The sequence below is a fragment of the Pelodiscus sinensis genome, chromosome 24, assembly GCF_049634645.1.
Source record: "Pelodiscus sinensis isolate JC-2024 chromosome 24, ASM4963464v1, whole genome shotgun sequence".
NCBI lineage: Eukaryota > Metazoa > Chordata > Testudines > Trionychidae > Pelodiscus > Pelodiscus sinensis.
The window spans coordinates 21,714,970-21,728,903 of NC_134734.1; the positions used below are offsets into that span (position 1 = coordinate 21,714,970).

At 47.9% G+C, this 13,934-nt stretch overlaps 1 protein-coding gene across 3 annotated transcripts; it reads right to left on the reverse strand.

The window, feature by feature from the left end:
- Positions 1–216: 216 nt before the first annotated feature.
- Positions 217–12,617, reverse strand: LOC102458936 (cathepsin S). Of its 3 annotated transcripts, none has more exons than XM_075906998.1 (8): positions 12,428–12,617; positions 11,473–11,628; positions 10,205–10,327; positions 7,948–8,097; positions 7,646–7,870; positions 6,250–6,415; positions 3,244–3,346; positions 217–3,001 (listed from the first exon to the last, which is right to left on the reverse strand). In XM_075906998.1, exons 2-8 carry the CDS (start codon positions 11,596–11,598, stop codon positions 2,902–2,904), a joined length of 993 nt encoding a protein of 330 aa, XP_075763113.1. In that variant the 5' UTR covers positions 11,599–11,628; positions 12,428–12,617; the 3' UTR covers positions 217–2,901. The 3 variants fall into 3 exon arrangements, with proteins under 3 accessions (XP_075763113.1, XP_075763112.1, XP_006110499.1); XM_075906997.1 differs by having other exon boundaries at positions 11,473–11,645; XM_006110437.4 differs by having other exon boundaries at positions 220–3,001; positions 11,473–11,599; positions 12,428–12,611.
- Positions 12,618–13,934: the final 1,317 nt, after the last annotated feature.

Sequence of the window (13,934 nt, forward strand, 5' to 3'; positions counted from 1 at the left end):
AGCACCTTATAGACTAATAGATGTATTGGAGCATAAGCTTTTGTGGGCAAAGACCCACTTCATCAGATACATGCATCTGGTGAAGTGGGTCTTTGCCCACGAAAGCTTATGCTCCAATACATCTGTTAGTTTATAAGGTGCTACAGGACTCCTTGTCGCTTTTAATTATTTGTGTTGCTCTTCTCTGGACCCTCTCCAGTTTCTCCACATCTTTTTTGAAATGTGGTGCCCCGAACTAGACACAATACTCCAACTGAGGCCAAATCAGCACAGAGTAAAGTGGAAGAATGACTACTCATGTCTTGCTCACAACACCCCTGTTAATGCATCCCAGAATCATGAGGCCTCACCAGTGCAAATAGAGAGGGGGCGTTACCTCCCATGTCTTACACACAATGCTCCTGGGTAATTCCCCCCTGAAGGATATTAGCCTTTTTGGCAGCATGATCACTCATTCAATTTGTGATGCACTATAACCCCAGATCCTTTTCAGCAGTACTACCATCTGACCAGTTATTCCCCATTTTACATCTGTGCAATGGTAGTGGCAATAGAGAACTGAGGATGGAAGCCGTGGAAATCAAGCTACCAGGACAAGGATCTGGCATTTAGTCTGTCTGTTAAGCACCAGGTGTGTGTGCAACATATTTAAAGCCACTGTTGTTAGCTTATCATTTCCCCCAATAAATGACACTTCTGGTTTTCAAGTGTCAAGAACACCTGCTGATTGACAAAGGAAAAGGACATGTGCAGCAACAAGGAAAGTTCCTCACCTGCCAAAGCAACAGGGCAATCCATTTCCCCGAGCCATGGAACCTGGTGCCAAAAACCTCCGACAGGTGGGATTGTAAACACCTGTCTGCTCTGCATGGGTCTGTAGCCCTTGCTCCTCCCATTGCGCCTCTGGTCAGAAAGGATGTTGATAGAGCCATAACTCTCTCAGGCTTGCTATCCTAGTCTCAGTCTCCCCCAATTTTGCCCATGCTGTGGCCACAGCACCCTCAAGGAAAGAGAAGGGGTTGCCCATATTAGAGCCACATGCTAGGTGGCCTACTCCAGCTGGACAGGTATTCACCCAGGGCTTCCAAGTGACAGACTGATCCTCATTTGCACTGGGGTCCCTGTACACTGCTGTACCAGGGTAAAAAGGCCATTGCACAAACAGGGAGTCAGGCCTAGAATGAGGCTGGGTCCATGCTATAAAGGGCTACATATGTGTGGGGGTGAAATCCTCAGCGTTCTTTGGTGCTGGCTGCACATCTCAAGAAATGTCACCATGTTGCTCAATTGTTCTACGTTCATCCACTGGTGCGTGTGTTTTTGTGTGGGCCGGGGAGGGTTGTTGGGGTTTCTTTTTTGCAACTGACACATCAAATTTTGCTAAAACCAGCCACAAAGATAATGAAATAACTGGAGTCAAGCTCCCCAAATGGTTACATTGTCATAAAGATTTGATTTTTCCCTCCTATCCCACCACTGATTATTTTTCTACCTGGCCCTGTAACATACAGAGAGAGCTCTCATTTTTGCCAGCTTCCCTTTGATTAACTAAGGCCATGACCTTGTAACCAGGTTAATTGGAGCCCTGCGTCCATATGGAGCCCTCTTGGCTTTGCAGAGACTCTGAGCACTACCCTTATGGGTGAGATTTTGCAGCATCGGGGCCTGAGTGTTTCTTTCATCTGCAGTCAGTGTGGCTTTGCATTTCTGTCACTCGCTAAGTATCCCAGACCTGGCCCCGCTGAACAGACTGAGCCTAAACTTTTCAGACAGTTGAATTTATTTTTTTCCTTTTGGGAGAGGATGTGCAATGTCTACTGCATGCATTGTTTACAGATGAGATTAGATCTGGACCCTCAGACCATCTTCGCTGCTGGCCTGTGGAGCAGGGCAGCGTATGCGAGTCCTAGCGCTCCTGCGACTGCCTTTCAGAACTTGTCTGTAGCTGGGGATGGGGATGCTAGGTTCACCCTTTCCCAGAATACTTGCTCGGTCAATCACTAGCCCCATACCTGCAGCTAGACTTATAGCCTTTGGGGCTGGTTCTCCACTATGTGCCTTGTGTGCGGTCATTTATATCTGAGGTGAAAGGTACTTCTGTTCTGATTCAGCATCATTGTCCCGCTGCTTTGCACAGGTGTCAATGGCTGTGCAGTGGAAGAGGGAATCAGGCCTTTCATCACTGTGTCCTTTGTCCAAAGGCTGCAGGTGGAAAAAGCAGACCTTGCTCTGTAGGTCACATTTTATAAAAACAGCAGCACTTGGTTCTGTGGTTGGCTTTCTCCATGCCACAAGGTGATCTCAGGTCAGTTCTGGATGCCAGATGCCATCCCAATTTTGTGAAGCCATGGAAAACATATCCCCCTCTCCCTTAAGAATACCCACACTTTGTTTGATCTCCCAGCCTGCTAATGGCTGTTTTGCATCCTGCATTTTGCAAAATGGATACTTGTGACTAGGGATGTGTTGATCCATCTACTTAGCTTCTCCACCTCTGAGGTGGCTTTGGCAGCTATACTGTTCCACCTACAGCTTGGACTAACTTTAGCCACATGATGCAGCCTTCACTCCATTACATTTTGAGACAACTTCAATGACAATGACAAGGTGTGAAAAAGCACCTTCTCACGTGCAAAGCAATGGAGAGACATTAATCAATTAGAAACAGAACTAGGGGACAGGGAGAGAAAGCGAAAAGTGCCCAAATTCTGAACCAGACCAATCATGGTCATTCATCATTTCAGCTACTTGTCTCAGATCCGTCACCTGGATCTGATGGCAGGATTTTGCCTTTAAAGCCCGTACATTGTTCTCAAACAGAGCAGTTAGACTACAGCAAGTCTCAGAGTAGCAGTTGAAGAGACCACATCTGAAGAGTGCCTTGTGAAGCGGAACATTCCTCTATATTTGTGGATAGCAACCGTAGCTGGCAATCCCGCAGTGGTTTCCGTTGTTCCTGGACATTCGAATGTAACCTTTGTCACCAAAATATTCCCCCCAGCTGTTGAAAGGGAGAACAACACAGAATTAAACATTAAGAGAATAAAACACCTTGATTTATAGTCAGGGTTCTCCCCACCCATTTTTTCATGTATTTCAAGATGTTTAACAGAGTACAGTCCAATTCACACTAGTACAGATACAGACAAGCACAGCTCTGCACAGTTTACTCACACCCCATGCGCATCCCAGGAGCCTGTTATTCTAGATATAAATACAGCTCTGTCATGGATTCTCCTTTACCTGTTTTTCACCAGCCAAAAGTCCTTCCCATCCAGGGTGCCATAGCCAATAGCTAGGACCCCATGATTTACATCCTGAGTGCAACGTGGATCATCATAGACTCCTGGAAGGAAAGAATGCACAATCATGTGGGAGGAAAAGAAGCTAGCAGGGATTTCTCTCTTCTTAATAAAATTGTTGTGAGCAACGGCACACACATGGAACCAACATGCCTCTAAGCTGGCCCCTATAATGGGAGTAATAATAATTGCTCACTCTTTTTATCAATAGATCACTAAGTGGGTCAGTCTCATTATCTTCATGGTGCAGATGGGGAAACTGAGGCATAGAGAAGTAAATGATTTGCCCTAAGAACAGAACCAAGCTCTCCTAAACTTCAGTCCAGCACACAGTCCGATGGGAAGGTAAGTTTTTATGGCCTATACAATCATTGAAAGGCTCCATCATTCCACCCATCCCTTGAGCTATTGCAGTATCCCATCTCCTACAAACACCAGGAGGGAATCTTCCTTCTAATATGATTCCCTTACAATGTTCCCTTAAAATCCTCCAACCCAGAATTCCACCAGCACAGGAACTCAGTAAGACAGCCAGAAGCTATCTTAGGAGGCCCCCTTTCAAAAGCTCTGGCCTGCCAGCCAGGGTTCGGGTGTATAGCAATTCAGTGTGGTACTTGGGAGCTTGACATGACATATGTAACACCCGAGGCTGCCTAAATTACCCCAGGAGCAGTCTCAACCCCAGAATTGGCCTGAAAGGCCATTTTAGAGTTGTCCTGGGCTGAGTTTGGTGCAGCACAAAATTGCAGCCAAAATATCTGATTGTTCCTGGAATACAACCCAGTCAAAACTAACAAAAGACATCACAGATTAATGTAAGCCATGCCCACTTGGTGGACTAGTCTCCCTCCAGTGGTGACCGAGCCACAGAATAGTTGGTGAACTTGCCACAGCCTTGACTAGAAGACATTGGTTCTTTAGCTCCAGCAAGACAGGCTCACCTAATAACAGCTTGGCTAGCTCAGTTGGCACTCTCAGTGTCATGGGTTCAAATCCTGTGTTGGGTGATGCCCTTCTTCTACTTACTTCCTTACCCTACAAGCAATTTACCCTCAGTTTTCACCAGGGCCATAGGTAGGAAAAGTCTCTTCCTATCACTGAGCCTTAGCAGAACCAAAAGTCCATCTCCCTGCTGCTCACCCAGGGTGTGTCTAGACTACACCTTTCTGTTGACAGAGAGGTGTAGATTAGGTATATCGAAATTGCTAATGAAGCAGGGATTTAAATATCCCATGCTTCATTAGTATAAATATGACTGCCGCTTTTTTTCGAAACTGAGTTTTTTCGGAAAAAAAAACAAAAAAATGGCAGTCTAGACGCGGATCTGTTGAAAATAAACCCTTTTTTGACAGATCCTGTAAACCTCATTATTTGAGGAATACAGGATCTGTCGAAAAAGGGTTTATTTTCCACAGATCCGTGTCTAGACTGCCTTTAAAAAAAAAAAAAAAAAGAAAGCTCCATTTTGAAAAAAAAGCGGTGGCCATGTTTATACTAATGAAGCATGGGATATTTAAATCCCTGATTCATTAGCAATTTCGATGTGCTTGATTTTCATCCCTCTGTCGTCTAGACATAGCCCCAGGTGCACTGGCAATACATTAACATGAGTGAAGAGTCCACACTGTACTCCTGGGGGAATTCAGTGCCACTGTGCATGTGCAGAATTTATGTCCCCCACAGATTTCTTTGCTTCCCTGAAGAAAAATGAGGGAACCAAGGGGAAGCCACATGAGCAGTCATGCAGTTTCAGGTGCCCAGGGCAGCCAGCAGAGAGGTAAATGCAGAACAAAGCAATAGCTCCTGTCCTGGAGAATTTCCAGTATCAGAGTATATCCATACTGCACACTCCTTATGGCAGCATGTAGACTAGATACACTACCCCCACACAAAAAGGTATAAACAGAAAATGGAAATGGCATATGGCAGTGAAGATACACCCAGGCCATTATGGTACATGCCCTACATGTCCAAGCAGGGCCTCCCACTGCCCACACTGCTAGTTTTAGCAGTGTCATATGCTGCTACGCTACCTCCCAGATGCTGCAGCCTTTTTCTGCCATAGAGAAAGAAGCCAGCAGTGAGAGTTAGTGGGGAAATACTCCGACAGCTCCCACTGCCTCCACTCTGCCTGAGCCTTCTACTGCCGTGCCTGCTTTCCACTGGAATGGGTAGCTACACTGACCCTAGATGCTGTCCCCAGCGGCATGCAATGTAGACATATCTTATGCAAAAGCCAAGAGACATTAGCTTCTAGCAGTAGTAGGCATTTATCCTCTTACCAGCTGCTACAAGGGGTCATGTAACACATATTGAACCATGGCACAGGTGCCGATTCCATGAGTGCTCTGGGGCTGGAGCACCCATGATAAAAAAGGGGGTTCCATAGCACTCATCAGCCATGGCTGATGGGCAGCACCATCAATCAGCCATTTGATGGCTGAGGGAGGTTCTTTGGGGAGGTCAGAGAGCAGCGAGCGGGGTGGTGGCCTCTAGGTCGGAGCAGGGGTGGAAAGAGGCAGTGCAAGGGCAGGGCTTTAGAGGAGAGGCAGAGTGGGAAGTTGGGAAGAGGTGGAGCATGGGGAGGACCTCAGAGGAAGCAGTGGCGAGGGTGGGGGAGGGACAGGTCAGGTTCACAGGGCGGAGTGGGAGTGGGGCATCCTTGGGGAAAATGAAGTCAGTGACTATGAGCCAAGGGGTTACATGATGGTGTCACTCACAAAAAGAAAAACATACGCTTTCAGCCGCCTGCGGCTATGTATAAATGCTGGAATGCACTGAAGGGCCAAAAGATTACAGGAAAAAACAAGAAAACAGAAGCCACGTCTCTGTGGGAAGAGCACAGGGTGTGCGTCAAAGAGACAGTCCGCAGGAAATGGAGGCATTGCTGCTTCAAACGAGGTACTGACAGCTCCAGGCGCGAGGCATTCTGGGTTAGGGAACATACCTGTTCTGTACAGGAAGAATGTAGGCTGTTTCGCATCTATGGCGACAGAGACCGGTCCGATATTGGCGATGGCATCCTTCAGGGCTGCTTCATCGGCATAGGGGAGCTCAACGAACTTGGAACAGGTGGCAGCTCGTGTGGTAGCGTTATAGTGACATGTTCCATTCTGGCAGCAGCAAATAGCAGGTGAACCAAGGACATTTTGATCTCTGGCCTGGACATTTAACTCACTCGCAACATTTGTTTTCATCTCCCCTCTATTCCCCTAGGTGGTCTGGATCCCTCACATTTCTTACACCGCTGTGGCACCCTCTAGGGTAGGGCAACAAGTGGCCTGCGGGCCAGACACAGTTTGTCAACGTTAGCACCTGGCGGATTGCCAGCGCTATATTTACCTGCACGACAGCAGGTACAGTCAATTGCAGCTCCCATTGTCCCCAGCCAATGGGAGCTGCAGGAAGCAGTGTCCTGGTCTGTACCACTTCCTGCAGCTCCCATTGGCTGGGAATGGCAATTTGTGGCCAATGGAAGAGGCAAGTGGATGTACCTGCTGATGCACAGGTAAATAAAACACCAGCGATCCACTAGGGGCTAATCCTGGCAAACTGCCTCTTGCTTATTGCCCAGCCTTGCTCTGGGGCATTCTTCCTGCCTTTGAGCATCAAGATTAGAGCTGAGTGACTAACTGATTTTTCAGTTCAGGGACTTATCTAGAAAAAACAAAAGAAAACTACAGAACTTTTTTTCAAATCCGTTGGTTTATTTCAAAACAAAATTGAATTTTTTAAAGGTTTTTTGCTGAAACAAAAAATGGGAAAAAATTCATTTGGGTCGAGTGAAACATGTTGAATTGATATTTAATTTCAGAAAGAACTGTCAAAATGGGTCCTTTTGACATTTTGAGGGAAGGGGAAAGTTTCTGGGTATCGATGAGCCAAAAATATTTGCCAAAGTTAGGTCCAGTTTTTGCCATAGGCCCAGTCCCCTGCTCCTCTCTTTCCCCTGAGAGGCCAGAAGCTGGATCCCAGCCTGGGTAAGACTGGCCTAAGACCCTGCTAAGCTGCACGTCCACAGGGAGGGCTCAGGGGCAGAGGAGAGAAGCAGCACTTTGAAAGGGAAACGGCTGCTTCTCTCCAGCTGATGGCTGCACAGCCATCCACTGCTTCTCCTGAGTCCTCCAGCCTATGGTTGTACCTCACCAGGAGAGGGGGTGCCTCGGCCAGGGGATGGGAACGGGGCCTACTGGAGCCCATACACAGCACTCAGCTGCAAAGGGCACCATGAAATGTGTGGCAATTTGTTGCCCCAAATTTGGTGGTGCCTTACGCAGCTGCATGCTTGGCATGTCAGTAGGGACAGCCCTGCCTATGTGTCTGTCGTAAACGTAGACACCTACCTGAGCCATGTATGGATAGGAAGCGTCCGAATCAATGCCATCATTATCAATGATGTACTGGAAAGCTTCGGTCATATATCCGCCGCTGCAGCCATGGTTCCCGTACATCATGGAGCAGTCGACTAGGTTCTGCGCACTGAGAGACACCAGGTTTCCAGTTTTCAGTTTCACCTGGGCTTCTAGGGCTCCGATAGCACTAAACGCCCAGCAAGCGCCACAGGCCCCCTGTAAAAGCCAGACAGATGCGCTCAGCAGCAGCCAATGGGCACCCATGTCAGTTAGGACCAGGGTGAGCCTCTCACCTGATTTTTGACATTAGTAACACATCCTTTCTCCCTCCAGTCCATGGAGTCAGGCACATTGCCACCAGGGCGTGGCCTGTAGACAGAATTCCGGTCAGGTCGGTGGGGAATTTTCACTCCAGTTAACAAAGCAGCCACTTCCTCGCTGGTCTAGTTAAAAGAACACAGAGACACACCCTGTCAGACTGATGCCCCCGCCATTCTACAGACTCGCCCCCAACATTGGGGAAACTCAGATACAAAATTCAGGTTCAACCCTTATTTACGGATATGGTGGTTTCCTTTATGCAGAGAAAAATATAAGCAATAGGGCTGCCAGATACTTGCACAAAAAATCCTGAACATGGCAGGAAAAAAATTGGTTGAGAAAAAAAAAGTCATTGTGCCTTTAAATCCCCACGCTCCACACGCTCCCCGCCCCTGCCAGATGCGGCACAGGAAGTAAGTCCCCGCCGGCCTTTTGTTTTACATGTCCGGTATTTTCTGAACACCTGCCAACCCTAACGAGCAACTGCGCATCTGAATGCTGGGGTCAATCTAGCTGACACAGTAGCCCGGGAACTCTGGATTTGATTATTCTTTCATGTACTACCCTCACACCACAGAACATGGCAGGGAATACACACAAGGACTAGTGCTGCAGGAAGACTTTAAAACAAAAAAAAATATTTTTTGGCTGAAAAATGCATATTTGGGCTGATTGAAAGATTGTGTGTATTCACCTCGAATTGGCCAGATTTTTCAGCAGCATTTTTTTTTTCAAAACTAGTCAAAATGTTTTGATTCAAAATAACTTTTTCTTCCAAACTTTACTTTCATTTTCTTTCTTTTTTGAAAGGCAAAATAACCTAGAAAACAGAAAGAAATGTGTTGTCCGAGCCTACATGAATTGTTTTCGTCTTTTGCATTTCACCATTGCCATTTCAGATCCACCTGAAACTATTTTTGGTGGATTGATGGATTTTTTCAGGCACCAAACCAAAAAAATCGCTTCTTCACATGGCTCTACCCAGGAGCCTCAGCACTGCCAAGCCTCTTGAAACAACAATGCATACGGGAAGGGATCTTAAGACTAACGAGAATTTCTGCTTTTTTTTTTTTTCAAGTTTCCTTCTCTTGTATGGCTGTGGGGAGCTTCAGGAAAAAAACCCCTTAAAGGTGCAAAATCCAGAGGCAAATAAAAAGAGCCCCCAAACATCGAGGCTACATCTACACTGGCAGCTTCTTGCGCAAGAACTGTTTTGCGGAAAAGTTCTTGCGCAAAAAGTCTTCCACAAAAGCGTGTCTACACTGGCATGTGCTTTTGCACAAGAGACGTGCTTTTGCGCAAGAGCGTCTATGGCAGTGTGGACGTTGTCTCACACAAGAAAACTCTGATGGCCATTTTAGCCATAGGGGTTTCTTGTGCAAGAAATTCATGTTGCCTGTCTACACTGCCCTCTTGCGCAAGAGCTCTTGCACAACAGGGCTTATTCCTCGTAGGGAGAGGAATAACTCTTCCGGAAGAAGCCCTGTTTTCCAACGCTAGACTGTAAATTTACTTGTGCAAGAACGCGCGTGCAGTGTAGACACCCGGCAATTTTTTGTGCAAGAATAGCTGTTCTTGCACAAGAAGCCGCCAGTGTAGACGTAGCCTGTTTATCAAATCCCAGGATTTTAAAGCCACCCATGACTTTCCGGCCTGATTCCAGAGTGCTGATGGAATTCACAGAACAAGCCCTGCAATTTCACTGAAAGGAGCTACTTCCATAACCAGCAAGGGCCTAGCAGCCCAGGCTGTGGGTTACTCCACTCTCTACATTCCTCACATGGGGATAAGGGAGGGTGGCGCGGAAGAGGTAGAGAAGCGGAAATGGGATTCCCACACTGCCCTGTACACGCAGGGTCATGCTGGTTGGAGGGGCCACTTAACACAGAAACACGGCAATCACACCAGCAAGTGGCTGGCAAGCATCCGAATACCTGCAGGACTGACCTTCCTGGTGGCAGATTTCCCACACGCACCCCTGACCCAGGCAAGTAGAACGAAGATTTGCGCCGCTCTAGGGAGCAGGGCCGGGACAGGTGGCAGCTGGAGGAGGCCCAGGGGTGTCGTGGTTTGTGTTGTGGGGCTACCTCTGCAGATATTTCATTCACTGCTTAATCTTAAACTTAATCTGCCCCTTGTTCCTTTACATTCTTTAGTCAGCCTCAGGGAAATGCAGATAATTCCCAGGTGCTCAGTCCATTGGTCTGTAGTGATATTTTTTAAACTTACCATGTCTGCCAGGTGGTTCATGCCCAGGTCATAGGAATGCAGCCCCAGGGAGTACTCCAGGTTATGTAGCATAACAAGCTTGAGGTTCTTTTCCCAGATCAAACGCCGTTCCACGTCCTCTTTCTGGAATCAAAGCAACATTGACTCAAGCAAAACTGCCTAGGAAATCCAGGGCAGGACTGAGTTCTTCCCCACCCTAAAATGCAGCCAGCTCTGGAGTGAGGCACAGCAACAGTATACAACAGGTTAGGAGAAGAAGAGAAGAATCCCACTGTATCCAGTGAAACCAACAGTGGGAGTTATAGCAAGGCAAATGTAACTCCAAAGGAGCTAACCTAGCCTAGCTAGGTTACCTGGCCTAGCTCTTCACCTCCAGAAATGGCAGAGCCAAGAGCGTGATGCTCAGGAGAGATTCAAATGCTCCCCAGCTGATTAACAAAAGCACCCCCCGCTAGGTTTTTATTCTACTTGTGGTGCTCATTTGCACGTACCTTGGTGCACATACAATTATTCCACACTTGGATAGGAACAAAATCCACACCTTGGTGGAAAAGATTGGAGTGCACATTGGTGATAACACTTTATAATTTAATAGGCAAGTGCTGTGGCCCCAAGTTGGGACCTTCAACTAAGCCCGAGTAATTAAGGAGCGGCACATACAATTAGGTTGCAACACAATATCCAGAATCAAACATGCACAATGCAGCCCACAGCTATGCAAACAACTGATTTGTCAGTTTGGTGGCCAAACCTAGGAAATGTATTAAAAATCAGTTACCCATTTTAAAATTTGAATCAAATGTTTTGTTTCATTTGGGGCTTTTCAAAGCTTTTGTTTTTAAATAGAAGTGGGGGAAACTCCAACAGGAAACAGTTTTCCAAAAATAAGAGTAAAAATTATGATTTTTTGCACATTGAAATGAGGCATTTCCAATTTTCCATCTCTTTTTTTATTCAACCAAAGCAATTTGCTAAAATTGAGCCAAATTCCCCAATTGTTTCCATCAATCTGAATCTTCATTTTTCAGCCCAAAGGAATGAGTGGTGTGAGAAATCTCACCGGGCTCTAATAGATCCTAAATTAGAACACACTTTGAAAAACAAGCTACCTCCTGGGATGGTTTAGGCAAGATGGAGGGGAGAGGCAGTATTCTCAGGGAGAGCTGGCATGGGGATACCATGCTGGATCCCAGCTCACCTGAGGGGGAATGGCCATGGAAATCCTCCCCCGCCCACACACCTTAAACCCACAGCTACCCAGATACCACCTTGTGGTTGTATTGCTTGCCGTGGACTTTCTTCCAGAGCTCCCAGTGGTTATCGAGCGTCGGGTCTGTGTGTAGATGTGCAGTAGCAACCGCAAGAGAGGCCAGGATCCAAGCCAACAGCTTCATTCTGCTCAGCGAGGGGAAAACGAGAGCGCGCTGGTGAAAGATAAAATCTGCATGGTTGAGTCAATGTGTCAATTTCCGCCTCTCAGTGATGGTGCAAAAGATCAGACGCTGGCTTGCTGAGATTTCTCCCTTCTCTCTGTCATGAGCAAAGTGTCGAGCAAACCCTGATCCTGCAGGGGTGCCCACACTCAGCCATTCCGTGTCTTGTACCTTTTAGGGATGAGGGGGGCAGGGTCTTTCCTGGAACTCCAAAGGACCACAGACTTGAAAGCCAAGCTGGGTCCATGGCTAATATCACCTGGCTACTTCTACAATGCCTGGACTGGATCATGGGCCTGGACAAGGGCATCACAGCCTGGTGTGAGGCGATAAGGTGAGGGATAGAACTGGAAAGCCAGAGATATTCCCTGCTCAGATGGGAGCTCAGGTAGCTTCACTAAGGTCAATGAGGTTGATCCCTACCACGTGTAAACAGGTGTCACTCCATTGTAGTCCCTGGAGCAAAGCTGGTTTACACTAGCTGAGGATTTGGCCCAGAGAGATTTAGGTGAAGAGGACTTGGATTTTCAAAGGAACCCAAGCGATGTTCAAGGGAAATAAGCACCCGAATCCCATTGACTTTCACCTAACTCCCCTAGGTCCCTTGGAACACTGCAGCCTAGTCAGGGAGATGAATGAGGCTAGGGAGACAGAGAGGCTATATTAAACTAGGTAGAAGGGATGCAAACTCTTTACAAGCAAAACGCCATTTTTTGGTTTTACTTCCTCAAGCACGTTTCAAACACGACAAGATTTAAAGCACAAGGGGAAAAGTAAAAGCCAAACATACCTGATGGGGGTTCGCCCGGTGGAGAGTTCTAGGCAGGAGTCCTGAAGTGATCAGCAAGCAGCAAGAATTCCCCTAATTCTATTGTGCCCTAATGCCCGTCCTGCTCTGCCTGCGAGGAGAGACTTGGGTTTGCTTTGCTAGGCTTGTCACATGAGTCTGCAAATGAGGAAATGGCAGAACCTCTGGTTTCGTTTTTACTGTGACTGTATCAAAAGAGGGATGTTCACTAAGGCTGCAGAGTGATTTGCAGTCCCCCGCCCCAGAACACTGAAACTGCGTATTTTTCCTTCCCTTCCTGGACCTGACAGCACACGAGGTGGAGAGTTTAAAAATAAACTAGCAGGGTCACCATTTTCCAAAGCTCAGACTGGTGCCACCAGCCACTGGGAGCCTGGCTGAGATCCAGGCCCTGTGACGCACACAGAGGGAAAGACAGCGCCTGCCCCCCTGAGCTCACACACTAAATAGACAAGACAGACAAAGGGGAAACTGAGGCACAGAGCAGGGACACGATTTGCCCAGGGTCACACAGCAGGGCAGCGGTAACGCAGGGACTAGAACCCAGTCCCAGGAGTCCCAGCCCAGGGCTTGCTACATTGGCAGGTGGGCATCTGAGCACCCAGCACTGAGTGGGACTTTCAGAGGCACCCAGGCAATGTCCGGAGAGCAGGGGGCCGAGCAGAAATACCCTCTCGGGGCACATTAGCATATGGAGAGTGGCACTTTGCATAGACTGATGAGACCTAGAATGCCAGCGGCAGGCTGGGTAAGAACTAGGGATGTGAAAGGTTGACCAGCTTACCAGAATGCTTCCTTGGGTCCAACTGGCAGGAACCTGACAAGGTCAGGGTGGCAGGCGGGACTGGCCGTGCTGCAGGAGCCGCATATCTCAGCCCTGGCAGCCTCACTCCTGGAGCGGCGCCAGCAACTCCGGCCCTCCCGGCCCCAGACCCATCAGCCCCAGCTCCCATGGCCTCAGCTCCCAACCACCACAGATCCATAAGCCCTCCCAGCCGCTCCATGGACCCATCAGGCCTGGCTCCTGGCCACACCACGGCCCTAGGTCCTACAGCTCCAGCCTCCCTGGGTCCTGTGGCCCTGGCGACTCCAGACATGTCATGGCCTTGACTTCTGTGGCCCTGGCTCCGTCCTGTGACCCTGGCGGTCCTGGCTGTGCTGTGGCCCCAGATCCCGAACCCTAGCTGCCCTGGCTCCTGGGTATATAATTTTAATCATTTAACTGGCTAACTATTTTGATCAATATTTACATCCCTAGTAAGAACAGGGTGTCGTTTTCCTCCTCTGCTGTGTGCTGCATTAGGATGGTGCAGTGGTAGCTGCCACGTGGTTAGAGGCAGCTGAAATATCCTTCGCGGAGCAATTTTCCACTAGAAAAGCTCGTTTGGTTGAAATCGAAACCTTTAGTGGGAATATGACAATTTTGATGAAATTTTCAACAGGAGATTTTCAGAACATTCTGTTTCGACTCTCATCTTACTCTCTATTT

What these genes read in the sequence shown, in the direction of transcription:
- LOC102458936 (XM_075906998.1), bottom strand. Translation starts at nt 11,598, where the DNA reads ATGAAGCTGTTGGCTTGGATCCTGGCCTCTCTTGCGGTTGCTACTGCA. An exon ending in TTACTAATGTCAAAAATCAG is followed by an intron (nt 7,871 to 7,947) that starts GTGAGAGGCTCA and finishes TGGCTTTTACAG; the next exon opens with GGGGCCTGTGGCGCTTGCTG. An exon ending in CCTATCCATACATGGCTCAG is followed by an intron (nt 6,416 to 7,645) that starts GTAGGTGTCTAC and finishes TGCTGCTGCCAG; the next exon opens with AATGGAACATGTCACTATAA.